The sequence below is a fragment of the Mixophyes fleayi genome, chromosome 1 (assembly GCF_038048845.1).
Source record: "Mixophyes fleayi isolate aMixFle1 chromosome 1, aMixFle1.hap1, whole genome shotgun sequence".
NCBI lineage: Eukaryota > Metazoa > Chordata > Amphibia > Anura > Limnodynastidae > Mixophyes > Mixophyes fleayi.
The window spans coordinates 31,687,251-31,702,898 of record NC_134402.1 but is presented as its reverse complement, the minus strand read 5'-3'; the positions used below and the strand labels follow the sequence as shown (position 1 = coordinate 31,702,898).

Genomic DNA, 15,648 nt, shown 5'->3' with positions numbered 1-15,648 from the left:
TTGTATGTTCTCCCCGTGTTTGCGTGGGTTTCCTCTGGGTGCTCTGGTTTCCTCTCACACTCCAAAAACATACTGGTAGGTTAACTGGCTGCTGACAAATTGACCCTAGTCTGTGTGTGTGTGTGTGTGTTAGAGAATTTAGACTGTAAGCTCCAATGGTGGTAGGCTGAAAAATCTGGGCACTTGGAAATAAACTGCTTGCTCTCCTTCCTTACCTATAACTTATATCACAATTCATTCACGTATATGTGCTCCACAGTCTGTTATCTTCCCTCTGGAACAACTTAGATATGGAGGAATTACTAGAATCTTTAGCAGAAGTCTCAAGAAAAACAGGCTGTACCTTATGGAACATAATGGTAATCAGGGAGTGCTCACTACCCAGGTCACCAATCTGGTGAGTTTGGAGGGCAATATGTGCCCCATACTTTGCCTGGTAGTAACACAGACAAGGATGTGGCTTGTAAAAAAACAGCTTCTGTCTGATAACCCTGAATAACACTAATTTTTAATCAAAATTCTCCAGGCAGTCTTGCCTGGGGAATCATCCGTTTTATACATTGTCATGTGTGGATACAGCACACACAAGATCCCTGGCTATAGAACCCACAGCTATACTAGTTGGGAAGGATGAAGAATCTGGGTTAAAATGACCCTATTTCATGTAGTAACGCCAGCCATACAGTAATTACAAAAACTTCAGAAGTGTTGCATTATATACAATATTATGATCAGTTTCTCGGCTATCCTTGCATTTAAGCTTCTGGCATGCCCTGTATTTTGCCTGCTTTGCCCTTGTAATATGCTCTACTTCCCCACTGTATGGTGCTGCAGATTTTTGTGGTGCTGTACAAAATAAACGATAATAATAATAATAATAGTTGGCCTCTTAGAAGTTCCCTTCCAGGATAATGCAGCATTTCTATTAGGGGGGCGCAAAGTTTTTCATGGTCCCTAATTCCCAGGGACAGTGCAAAGATTTAAAGATGTGTCCCGGACACATTTTGGTTTTTAAAATGCCCTTATTTTTTTTTTTTTAATATTTGCAAACTGCACAATAAAAATTCCTTTTTTTGTTGTCATACTTAAAATGCAAAAAGTACTCTACTATCACATTCAGTAAACCTGACATGATGGGGCTTGTAATGCCCCAAGTACTGTACAGACAATATCATGTGTAACCTGCGTGGATGCTCATCAGCAAAGTGTCCCTGAAACTAATTTTTAAACTGCTGCCAAATGTGGTTTTACATAGCAGAGCTGACAAAACAAAATGTATCAGTGAAATTGAAAGTAAAACTATAATGGGACTTTTTCCAACACCCATATCTGATTTTAAGATAGATAAACACAGATAAGAACACAGATATTGGTAAATACTATTAGGGAGGGAACTAAGTGACAGTTTTCCAGTCCGGCTGAGATTGAGTCAAGCACATGATGTGAGTCAGGTGATGACTCAGATTCAGAAGCAGAGAAGTTGCAGGCAGAGAAGCAGGAAGTTTGGAGTGTGTGCTAGCTGGGATTGTCTTGATGTTTGTTGTATAAAGATCGGTGTGCCGGCTAAGGACATGTCTCTGTGAACATGAGTTCCCGCAGACTCTGGTGGGGTGTCAGTGGTGTCTGCCTCATAGGTGAGTTATGGTCTAGCTTCCAAGCTAGCAACAGGCTTGTCCATTCAATCAGCAGACGCAGTTTTGTTTATTGCAAATCATTATTGTGCAAAAAAAATAAATATATATATATATATATATATATATATATATCTATCTATCTCTCCTTACTGAGACTGATATTTCAGCCTGGTATCTTTGTTATTTTGGCAAACATGCCAGTGAAGTGGCTGTTTTTATTTATTTATTTTATTTATATATATATATATATATATATATATATATATATATATATTATATGTATGTCTACTATGCATATGCTAATATATTGTATGCTACTTTTACCTATTGTACATTATACTGAAATTGGAGGGAGTGGGTTTATATATAACATTCCTCAAATGTTCAGTAGCCCATAGCAACTGATCAGGAATTAGCTTTTAGCTGTGAAATGCAAGATGGGCAATGCCAGCAAATGTCTGCTCTCTATGATTTAGTTCAATTTTTTTTTTTAATCCTATGAGTAATGTTGGTTGTTGTTGCTCCAAATGAATTGTATAATAAATATGCTTTATCTACATTTCCATTACAGGAACTGCTTGTAACTACAGCTTGGGTTATCAATTATTGTCTTTAAACAAACCCTTTTTAATATCTACTTTCAAACAATGTTCATTTATGCTGGCTCATGTTGTTTGCTAAAGTATATTTTTGTAGCCATGAAATAAACACTGTTGTGATTGCAATATTCTGCCACATTTTTATGGTTTTGTTTTGGCAATAAACATAGTCAAAACACTAATTCCATGTCTCCCTTTATGTATATGCTGCTAATTGCTCTTGTAAAAGTTATTTGTTTCTTACTTTGAGATAACAAATCCCTTTATGACCAGTATGAGTTACTTTACTGAGCCACTGGATGCAGAATTCTTCTAATTGCCTTGTTCTACTGATTACTTGCAGCATGTCTGGTTGGTAGTCAGCTGTCCACTACTAATATCCCCTTAACATCTATCCCCGATGTCAACTGCAGCTCCATAAACATCACTGAATGCACCGCTTGCTCTCCTGGAACTTATTCCAACAATGGTAAGTCTAGACACAACACAACACACTGAAACTGATTCTACCGTGCTGGCTACCAGTCTCCGCTCCGTTATTGTGGGCAAAACATACTTAAAAGTGAGTTATAATTATAATGCAAAGTCACAAACTCACAACCCTTATTTTAAAACTCCATTTAAGAAGCATCTGTTCATATGGTTTAAAGTATCGAATGATTAACATATATAGTAGAATGCACCCCTTCTGTAAAATATAAGAATGGTCAGCAAGTTGTAATGTAACCCTATAAAAAAAACAAGCTCTTCTATACAGGTAACTGAACTATTTTTAGATTTTACAAAGGGGCCGTGCCTTGTTGCTTATAATAAACATGAATAGTTTTATGACAGAAACAAAATAAGCCATTTTTATTGTTAATAACACAGTTATTATCTTTTGGTATAGTTTGTTTGTCAGCGTATGTATTTTTTTTTTTGTTTTGTTATGAGACAAAGGACAACAAAGCCTTGTTTTAGGAGGTGATTCCATCTGCGACAGGATATTACAGGGGAGAGGGGTTGAGGTGTGGCCATTTTTAGCAGTTGCACTGTAATGTCTAACTGAGGTGAATTTGAAGGAGAGAAGATGTAAGTATTGTTTGCATGAACAAATGGGAGGTATCTAGTCTTCATCGCACTTTTGTATGGATAAGGATTATCCTGACATGACCACCAAAGTGAAAGATGCTTATTTTGATGATTGTTGAGGTCCGAGTTTGTTGGAGATAAGAATATATTTTACAGCTGTTTGTACAAGGATTCCTGCAACTCATGTATTCTAGTGAGTTATATCAGTTGCTATATATGCTTAGAGTAAAAGAAATGTGAAAGCTTACATACTTATCCATTTTTTTTTTTTAAGCCATAATAAATAACTTTGTGAGTAGACGGGCTTTTTAAAATAAAATAAAAAAGCCCCAGTGCCCAAGGCCTAATAAACGTAGAGTCTACTGTAGTACAAATTGTTGTTATCCATTACATATGTTATGTGGCACAGATTTATATTCCAATATGGTAGCGTGCAATGACCAATGATTTTCTGACTTAACAGAGTTGTTTTGCCATTTGAATGACAAAACCAGCCAAAACAAAGTGTAGTTTTGGGTGGCGTTCAATGAACGTACCAGGGATACACCCCTTGTCTGGACCGGTGTTCGTAAAGGTTGCTTTCCGCACCATACCCTTACTGCTCAACCTGTTTCAAGCAGTTGACCACCTTCTGTTCACTTTCAACTTGGGTGAATGTGTCAAACAGACCGAGCGATAAGGACTTTGCAGCCATCAGAAACCCTGGTGAGGCGCATCATGTCAAGTACAATTTTTTTTCTTATATATATCTATCTATCTATCCCTGAACTCGACTCATAACCACATTTTTCAGTTGTATGGAGTTATCCTTTTATAGAACACAGAACCAATCACCTTTCAATGCAGTACCTAAAAATATATTGTTCCTGGTTTGGTTACATTTTATGGTACGTTCTTAACAATCATCCTGATGTTAAATTGTTATAGGTGGAATGTCAGGATAGGACTTATATATTACAATTTTGGGTTGTAGTAGACCATTAATTGACCCAATTTTATGGCTGCAGTTTTGTTAAATTAGCGATCAGTACCATAATATGCAAGGTTTATGTGTGCTTGTGAATGGGAAACCTATGGGATTTCTATACACCTGTCAGTGACTATTATGAGAACTCTCCGTACTTGTGTTACTGACTTCAAACACAAAATGCATCTTTCTGCTTTCAGGGGTATTAGTGATTCGTAGATCGCTCCAGTGAATGCAGGGCAACATATCGCACTTAGTGGTAAAACCGCACACCCGTTAAGTAGATTAGGGTAAATGATAATAGTACGTTGTAAATTATCCCCAGACCTCATATCTTATTAAGCCTTTTCCAACACTCCTCAATTTGCTGGTAAATTTATCTGTAATTCAGATCCATTTGTGCAACATAGTGAATAAAACTGTTTGCCTGGTTTCCTAATAGTTTGGTCCCCTCTTCAAGGAAACCAAAACTACAAGTTTCCTTATATAAATGAACTACTTATGGCATTCATAGATTTCTATGTAAATGATCACATACCTTTTACAGAACTTGAGATGTCTGACATTCTCTTTGTGTTTGATATGGAGTTCTGTTCATGGTATTGTTTGTTCTCTGCGTTTTACACGAGGCTAAAGAGACTCATTGTATATATGTCCCTTACTGGATTCCGTAAGCCTGCTGTATATAGGGGAAAAACCCAATATCCCAGCGTTATCTTAAATATGTTTAGTTCTGATACGTTCTTGATACAGCTATGTGATAGTGAAGGTTATTGTTAGTTTATTTATTTGGGATTATTGGTGAAACCAAATCAATTGGTGACATACAACACATACGGGGAACAGGGCCGGATTAACCATAGGGCTAACTGGGCTTACAGCCCAGGGGCCTATGGCATCCAGGGGGCCCTTGAAAGTGCTCAGCAGCAGTATTGATCGGTCGGGGGCGCCCCCGGCTTGATCAGTGCTGCTGAGCACTTTCACTGCGGTCCTTCCCCGGCGCGCTGTAGTCTTCTTACTGAGGAGATCTTGTGAGTCTCACTCTCACGAGATCTCCTCAGTAAAGAGAGTACAGCGCAACGGAGAAGGAGGCATGTGGGGGGGGGGGGGAGCTCGGATCACGGGGGAATGGAGGCCCCCTTAGCCCAGGGGCCTCCTTTCCCTTAATCCGGCCCTGCCGGGGACACATGAAAGTGACAGATTATTCCCTTGATTCCCCCACTGATATCTGCAACGACCTTGCCCCATGGCAACTACAGAGTTGCCAATTTGTCCCTAATTTGCAGGGGCAACACAAGTTTAAAGATTTGTCCTTGTAGATATCCCTATTTTTAAGTATTGCACAGCATCACTATAAAAACCCTATTCTGCTTGTTGGACGTAATTCTTATGATCTAGTCTTATTTTCTGGGGTTTAGAAGTTTAATGTACATTGAAGAGGAGTATTGACAATGCCATAAATATTTTTTAATCCCTTTCAGTAAACATGGCATGATGGGGATTGTAGTACTCTAAGGCCCAGTGACACTGGGGGGGTAAATGTATGAAGCTGAGAGTTTTCCAGCGGGTTTGAAAAGTGGATATGTTGCCTATAGCAACCAATCAGAGTCTAGCTGTCACTTTGTAGAATGTACTAAATAAATGATAGCTAGAATCTGATTGGTTTTTCAAACCCGCCAGAAAACTCTCAGCTTGATACATTTACCCCCGGGTCTCCTATAACCCCGGGAAGGCATAGTCTCCGCAGCACACAGTGTCCTTTCGAAACTCTTTAAAATGATTGCATCTATCCAACTGTACATACTGCATAGTAGCTGGTGGGGGTGAGATAATATAACGGCATTGTAAAAAAGGTGATCTAGATCTGTGGAAGAGGTTTTGGCATTTATTTTTGCTACATTTGATCTAGTGTTGGAATAGTTAGACATTATACCTGGCTGCTTGTATGGAGTGTGCAGGGCAAGGACATGGCTCGTACCAGTCCAGACATGTCTGTGTGTCACTCCCACGTGTGTTAGGTTATTATCACATGTCTTTTAAGCCTCTTCAGCTTCAATTTTAAATGTATTTTAATTAGACAGTCGGTTAAATGGTGATTGATGTGTTAATGGTGAGAAGTCAGTATCTATTTTTGGTAGCATTCCATGATGGTAAACATTGTGTGTGTAAGTGGGCTTTTGACGATCATCGTAGCTGGATGATTCAACTAAAGATGAAATGCAAAATTATCTCAATATCTAATTATAGGGACTTCTCCTTTTTAAACAAACAGACAAAAAAAACAACAAAACACTCCTAATTAAAGCTGTATACATAAGATACCATAGTGGAACGATTTGAAAGTACAAATGGCTGGAAAACTTGTAAGCTTTCTATATTTGGATGTGTCCCTTCAAAAGTGGGATATTTTGATTGGAAATTTTGTATTGGAGAAGTACATTTCTATCGCAACATAAAGGACACACCACTCCCGTTGGGGAAAATATTAGAAACTACAGTACTCCATTTTATAAAGTCCGGGGGATAAATGAATCAATGTACAAGTTTCAAACCTTGTGCTAGTTTCATATTAGAAAGTATCAAAACCCTAAAGTGTTACAGCAAGGTTATCAATTTTTCTTTTGAATATCGGGGGGGGGGGGGGGGGGGAGAGGGGTAAATGTATCAAGCTGCGATTTTCCAGCAGGTTTGAAAAAGTGGAGATGTTAGGCTATAGGCAACCAATCAGATCCTAGCTCTCATTTATTTAGTACATTCTACTAAATGATAGTTAGAATCTGATTGGTTGCTATAGGCAACATCTCCACTTTTCAAAACCTACTGGAAAATCGCAGCTTGATACATTTACCCCCTGATATTCCAAAGAAAAAATATGAAACTAGCACAAGGTTTGGGATAGCTAATAAGTCTGTAAGTAGTGAGTATGGGACATGCTCTTGAGAGGAGATATGGTGGGAGTTGACATCCCAGACAAACTGGGGATATCGCCTTTGCAAAGCGATGAGGTCAGGCAAGGGAGCAGCAGTGTCATGTGACCAGGACGTCTACTACACGGAGGGTTTGCTCTATATCTCTGCAAATGTCCACCAGCCTGATCACTGCCGCTTTTGAAAAACAAATGCAATGTTTCCCTCCGCCTATACCTCTATTCCCGCCCTTGCTAGACATGCACCAGGTGGCTGGTTACCCAGGTTAACACCCGTTTGTTTCCATTGATGAAGCCAATACATTTGATTACATAATTTAATTTCAGAGATGAGTCTAGAATTTGCATCCATGAGTTAAAGCTGTTGTGATTTTATTATATATTTTTTTCTTTATCCATTATCTTAGTATATTTCATGTTTTGAAACAGAAATGTGACTGATTCATGTGACACAAGGTTCACCAAGTGCATTGAAGTCGGCCTAGCTCGCGTTTTGCAGGACTGCATGTGGTTCAGATGTGACCGGGTAGATCGGAGATCCATTTTGTATCTATTTGTTTTGTTTTCCTCTATTTTGAGATGAATGAGCAAGAAATGTACCGTTGTGTGCGCTGAGTCACTACTAAGCCTTCACAATGTTGCATTCTTCTCGATGACAACGCTCAGTGTTTACTCTGCCCCAGGGTTCCATGTTTATCCAGCGCTTCCCTTCTCATGTTTAGGATAGGAGTGTCCAGAAAAGCTGATTGTGCAACACTTTACACTTTGACATATTTACACCTTTCAGTTGACAAAGGATCCAATGAAGAATAGAAGCCACACCCAGCCAGCAGGAGAGCAGGATGTATATCCATTGTAAATAATTCTTCATCAGTCTGCAAATGTCAACTTCAACTACGTTTCAAACAAACACTGCCTGGTAATTACAGTGTACATAAGTTGTGACCGGCTAGGGGGGGGCCCGGTACCATATCCTGGAGTAATGGTGTTTAGAGCAGCCGAGAGAGTTCATACAAGTCCAAAGATTTTGTGCAACTGGCCGCAGTCTAATTCAGCAAAAAGAAAACTCCAAACACCTCTAAACACTGTTCACTCCTGACTAAGACAAAACAAAAATGTTTCAGCATAGTTACTTACAGGCAAATATCAGGCTTTCTCTCACAGAGACTCTGCAGCCCCTGTCCCCAGGCAGTGAGAGACTGCAACTCCTGATTACCATCAGATTAATTGATAACTTGGAAGATCCGGTTAGTGGGCCCAATGGATGGAGCCTGCCCTCACTCTCCATCCATAACCCCAGGGACCTTTTCTGGCTTTTCAACAGGCCTATAGCCCTTCAGCAGCTTACATACAGTACACACTTTTTTGGGGGGGGGAGCGGGGGGGGGGGGGGGGGGGTTAAAATAAATGTTAGGAACCTAGGTGAAATATACCTGGCATCATACACTAATCCAGTCACAAACACCATGTTTAAGATAAATTGGATTGTAAATAATGTACTAAGGTTTGTGTCAAATTTGCAACTACCTCAGTGCAATTATATTTTATATTATCCAGCAGACCCATAATTTGCTTTTGGACCATGACCGCTCCCTTCTGTACTTTACGGATGTTTGGGGAAAGAATTTTACCTGTGCATGTCCCATGACAAAATAGGACTACATCTTTAAAAATATCTCCGCAGCAAAACCCCTATAAGTGACATTGAACATAATGTACCTGGCTTTATCTAGGGTTTGCTGGTGATGGTATGGTGGGGATGTGCTGTATGGCCCACAGCTGGTGGGCATGATCCTTCATCTAGCCGTTTTAGGAGTCTATCTTAAGCTTTGTGCCATACTTCTATTGTTGGACAGTTACAGTAAAGTTGTGCTGATGCAAATGTGGCTTATGCAGATCTGACAGAGCATATATATATATATATATATATATATATACACACGTGGGTGACTTTTTTTTTTGCACCTACTAGAAGGCAGTTGCAAATACTCGATGATTATGATTTATTGTAATCAAGGTGCATATATGCAGCTGATGCAGAGGCATCGGGAATGCCAACGGCTCTGCATATTGGTGGAAAAATGCTTACAGATTTTTGTTTAAGAATAATTTACTCCCATTTTGCTGCCAACTCTGCATCAGCACCTATGTGGGAGATTCCATTACTGGCCGTGTGGCGCGCGAACATTGACCGCCATGTCCGGCTGCGCACATTGCCAGTCATTACAGAAGGAATTTCCCCCCCCCCCCCCCTCCAAATCTATCATGCCAATATATTAGAAGGTACAGTGCCCTTGTTGATGTAATTGATCACTAAGATTGAGCAGGACAAGACTGATGGAATAGTTGACATTTGCTTCTAGAGGGGCTGCCCTTTTTGTTAATTTGGTCCCCTCTCCTAATTTTCAAAAGCGCTCCACTCTATAGGGCTATATCTACCATTTTCAAGATAATGATATGACTGAATATACTCTAATAATTTTATATTATAGTAAATCCTATTAAGTTGACACTAAACTCGTGGCAAATGGCTAGAAAATATGGCACCATTGTTTTGTCTCCAGCTTGTTTCTTTATCAAACTCTACGAGCTTCATACAGTTGAAGCAAACACAGAGCTACTACTGGAGACAGTCTGCCTGTGGTGACTTTGTGTACATGTTGTACCCATTAGCACCTCCATGCCCGGTCTGCTGTTCTAGTTGAGCTTTTATAATGTACATTTAAATTGATTGAACTAACTCCTCTTCTACCTAGCTCTGACTTCATATCTACTTTTATACGGCCATGTAATCCAGACTTGAACCACATATGGGGATGATGATGATGATATGGCTCTCCAGCTGTTATAAGCATACTGGGGTTGCTCGATTGTAAGCCTGTGATCTACTCTATTTAATTGGTCCATGGTTGTGTGCACTATTAAGAGATAAAAAAATTAAACTTTCACATTTACAGCAGCCATTTTAATGCAGTAAAGTGTAGTATACGTTTTAAAGACACTATTTAGATTCGTGCCCTGTATGCCTATTATTTTGCTGCCTTGACCTTCAATAAAGACGTGCTTTACAGAAAAGGGGTATTACCAGCAGCAATTGAGGCGAGGAGTTCAGACACGGTAGTACTAGCTACCTGCAAGCTGCTCTAGCAACTAAAGCACAAATGTGGTTTCAAGTTGGGCATGAGGTCCCTGCTTGGCTACCTAATTATCTCCCCCGAGTGATTGCTCAATTGTCCCCCCAAAAGGAATGGACATCCTGTGTAAGAAAATACAGACTGATAACTGGCAGCACATGTCTACATGAGGCTTCATCGTCTAATTACTATTTAAGGGCATATACAGTGTGAAGAAATGTCATGTGATAGTGTTACAATGAAGGCAGTAGGAGAAGTGACGGTATGACATACCACCGTATACACCCCCACTTCTACCACTGTATATACTGTATATATAATGTAAGTGACTGGAATGTGATAGTGTTACAATGAAGGCAGTAGGAGAAGTGACGGTATGACATACCACTGTATACACCCCCACTTCTACCACTGTATATACTGTATATATAATGTAAGTGACTGGAATGTGATAGTGTTACAATGAAGGCAGTAGGAGAAGTGACGGTATGACATACCACTGTATACACCCCCACTTCTACCACTGTATATACTGTATATATAATGTAAGTGACTGGAATGTGATAGTGTTACAATGAAGGCAGTAGGAGAAGTGGCGGTATGACATACCACCGTATACACCCCCACTTCTACCACTGTATATACTGTATATATAATGTAAGTGACTGGAATGTGATAGTGTTACAATGAAGGCAGTAGGAGAAGTGACGGTATGACATACCACCGTATACACCCCCACTTCTACCACTGTATATACTGTATATATAATGTAAGTGACTGGAATGTGATAGTGTTACAATGAAGGCAGTAGGAGAAGTGACGGTATGACATACCACTGTATACACCCCCACTTCTACCACTGTATATACTGTATATATAATGTAAGTGACTGGAATGTGATAGTGTTACAATGAAGGCAGTAGGAGAAGTGACGGTATGACATACCACTGTATACACCCCCACTTCTACCACTGTATATACTGTATATATCATACTTACCTACTTTCTTCAGCTCCCTTCCGGGAGCCAGCCAGTGGAGGGGGGGCGTGAAGGGGCGGGGTGGCCGAAATCGCGTCATTTCGGCCCCGCCCCCTGTGACGTCATGACGCAAATTGCGTCATTTGACAGCGGGGGCGGGGCCAAACGCCGCGATTCACCGGGAATCGCGGCGTTTGGGATCTAATTCTGCCCACTTCACTAGGAAGTGGGGCACTTCCTAGTGAAGTGGGCAGAATTCGGGAGATTGCCACACTCGCCCGGGAGTCCCGGGAGACTCTCACAAAATGCGGGAGTCTCCCGGACATTCCGGGAGAGTTGGCAAGTATGGTATATATAATGTAAGTGACTGGAATGTGATAGTGTTACAATGAAGGCAGTAGGAGAAGTGACGGTATGACATACCACTGTATACACCCCCACTTCTACCACTGTATATACTGTATATATAATGTAAGTGACTGGAATGTGATAGTGTTACAATGAAGGCAGTAGGAGAAGTGGCGGTATGACATACCACCGTATACACCCCCACTTCTACCACTGTATATACTGTATATATAATGTAAGTGACTGGAATGTGATAGTGTTACAATGAAGGCAGTAGGAGAAGTGACGGTATGACATACTACTGTATACACCTCCACTTCTACCACTGTATATACTGTATATATAATGTATGTGACTGGAATGTGATAGTGTTACAATGAAGGCAGTAGGAGAAGTGATGGTATGACATACCACTGTATACACCCCACTTCTACCACTGTATATACTGTATATATAATGTAAGTGACTGGAATGTGATAGTGTTACAATGAATGCAGTAGGAGAAGTGGCGGTATGACATACTACTGTATACACCTCCACTTCTACCACTGTATATACTGTATATATAATGTAAGTGACTGGAATGTGATAGTGTTACAATGAAGGCAGTAGGAGAAGTGACGGTATGACATACCACCGTATACACCCCACTTCTACCACTGTATATACTGTATATATAATGTAAGTGACTGGAATGTGATAGTGTTACAATGAAGGCAGTAGGAGAAGTGACGGTATGACATACCACCGTATACACCCCACTTCTACCACTGTATATACTGTATATATAATGTAAGTGACTGGAATGTGATAGTGTTACAATGACGGCAGTAGGAGAAGTGGCGGTATGACATACCACCGTATACACCCCACTTCTACCACTGTATATACTGTATATATAATGTAAGTGACTGGAATGTGATAGTGTTACAATGAAGGCAGTAGGAGAAGTGGCGGTATGACATACCACCGTATACACCCCCACTTCTACCACTGTATATACTGTATATATAATGTAAGTGACTGGAATGTGATAGTGTTACAATGACGGCAGTAGGAGAAGTGGCGGTATGACATACCACTGTATACACCCCACTTCTACCACTGTATATACTGTATATATAATGTAAGTGACTGGAATGTGATAGTGTTACAATGAAGGCAGTATGAGAAGTGACGGGATGACACACCACTGTATACACCTCACTTCTACCACTGTATATACTGTATATATAATGTAAGTGACTGGAATGTGATAGTGTTACAATGAAGGCAGTAGGAGAAGTGACGGTATGACATACCACCGTATACACCCCCACTTCTACCACTGTATATACTGTATATATAATGTAAGTGACTGGAATGTGATAGTGTTACAATGACGGCAGTAGGAGAAGTGGCGGTATGACATACCACTGTATACACCCCACTTCTACCACTGTATATACTGTGTATATAATGTAAGTGACTGGAATGTGATAGTGTTACAATGAAGGCAGTAGGAGAAGTGATGGTATGACATACCACCGTATACACCCCACTTCTACCACTGTATATACTGTATGTATAATGTAAGTGACTGGAATGTGATAGTGTTACAATGACGGCAGTAGGAGAAGTGGCGGTATGACATACCACCCTATACACCCCACTTCTACCACTGTATATACTGTATATATAATGTAAGTGACTGGAATGTGATAGTGTTACAATGACGGCAGTAGGAGAAGTGGCGGTATGACATACCACTGTATACACCCCACTTCTACCACTGTATATACTGTGTATATAATGTAAGTGACTGGAATGTGATAGTGTTACAATGAAGGCAGTAGGAGAAGTGACGGTATGACATACCACCCTATACACCCCACTTCTACCACTGTATATACTGTATATATAATGTAAGTGACTGGAATGTGATAGTGTTACAATGAAGGCAGTAGGAGAAGTGATGGTATGACATACCACCGTATACACCCCCACTTCTACCACTGTATATACTGTATATATAATGTAAGTGACTGGAATGTGATAGTGTTACAATGACGGCAGTAGGAGAAGTGGCGGTATGACATACCACCGTATACACCCCACTTCTACCACTGTATATACTGTATATATAATGTAAGTGACTGGAATGTGATAGTGTTACAATGAAGGCAGTAGGAGAAGTGGCGGTATGACATACCACTGTATACACCCCACTTCTACCACTGTATATACTGTATATATAATGTAAGTGACTGGAATGTGATAGTGTTACAATGAAGGCAGTAGGAGAAGTGGCGGTATGACATACCACTGTATACACCCCCACTTCTACCACTGTATATACTGTATATATAATGTAAGTGACTGGAATGTGATAGTGTTACAATGACGGCAGTAGGAGAAGTGGCGGTATGACATACCACTGTATACACCCCACTTCTACCACTGTATATACTGTGTATATAATGTAAGTGACTGGAATGTGATAGTGTTACAATGAAGGCAGTAGGAGAAGTGACGGTATGACATACCACCCTATACACCCCACTTCTACCACTGTATATACTGTATATATAATGTAAGTGACTGGAATGTGATAGTGTTACAATGAAGGCAGTAGGAGAAGTGGCAGTATGACATACCACCGTATACACCCCCACTTCTACCACTGTATATACTGTATATATAATGTAAGTGACTGGAATGTGATAGTGTTACAATGACGGCAGTAGGAGAAGTGGCGGTATGACATACCACCGTATACACCCCCACTTCTACCACTGTATATACTGTATATATAATGTAAGTGACTGGAATGTGATAGTGTTACAATGAAGGCAGTAGGAGAAGTGGCGGTATGACATACCACTGTATACACCCCACTTCTACCACTGTATATACTGTATATATAATGTAAGTGACTGGAATGTGATAGTGTTACAATGAAGGCAGTAGGAGAAGTGGCGGTATGACATACCACTGTATACACCCCCACTTCTACCACTGTATATACTGTATATATAATGTAAGTGACTGGAATGTGATAGTGTTACAATGACGGCAGTAGGAGAAGTGGCGGTATGACATACCACCGTATACACCCCACTTCTACCACTGTATATACTGTATATATAATGTAAGTGACTGGAATGTGATAGTGTTACAATGAAGGCAGTAGGAGAAGTGACGGTATGACATACCACTGTATACACCCCACTTCTACCACTGTATATACTGTATATATAATGTAAGTGACTGGAATGTGATAGTGTTACAATGACGGCAGTAGGAGAAGTGGCGGTATGACATACCACCGTATACACCCCACTTCTACCACTGTATATACTGTATATATAATGTAAGTGACTGGAATGTGATAGTGTTACAATGAAGGCAGTAGGAGAAGTGGCGGTATGACATACCACCGTATACACCCCCACTTCTACCACTGTATATACTGTATATATAATGTAAGTGACTGGAATGTGATAGTGTTACAATGAAGGCAGTAGGAGAAGTGGCGGTATGACATACCACCGTATACACCCCACTTCTACCACTGTATATACTGTATATATAATGTAAGTGACTGGAATGTGATAGTGTTACAATGAAGGCAGTAGGAGAAGTGGCGGTATGACATACCACCGTATACACCCCACTTCTACCACTGTATATACTGTATATATAATGTAAGTGACTGGAATGTGATAGTGTTACAATGAAGGCAGTAGGAGAAGTGATGGTATGACATACCACCGTATACACCCCACTTCTACCACTGTATATACTGTATATATAATGTAAGTGACTGGAATGTGATAGTGTTACAATGAAGGCAGTAGGAGAAGTGATGGTATGACATACCACCGTATACACCCCACTTCTACCACTGTATATACTGTATATATAATGTAAGTGACTGGAATGTGATAGTGTTACAATGAAGGCAGTAGGAGAAGTGACGGTATGACATACCACCGTATACACCCCACTT

General features: G+C 40.2%; 1 protein-coding gene across 1 annotated transcript in view; it reads left to right on the top strand.

The window, feature by feature from the left end:
• The first annotated feature begins 1,380 nt into the window (after positions 1–1,380).
• Positions 1,381–15,648, top strand: part of LOC142121503 (uncharacterized) — a 29,597-nt gene continuing 15,329 nt past the window's right edge. The window contains exons 1-2 of the mRNA XM_075194194.1: positions 1,381–1,634; positions 2,577–2,702. Of these exons, the coding sequence (XP_075050295.1) occupies positions 1,586–1,634; positions 2,577–2,702 (175 nt within the window). The 5' untranslated portion in view covers positions 1,381–1,585. The remainder of the gene's footprint in view (positions 1,635–2,576; positions 2,703–15,648) is intronic.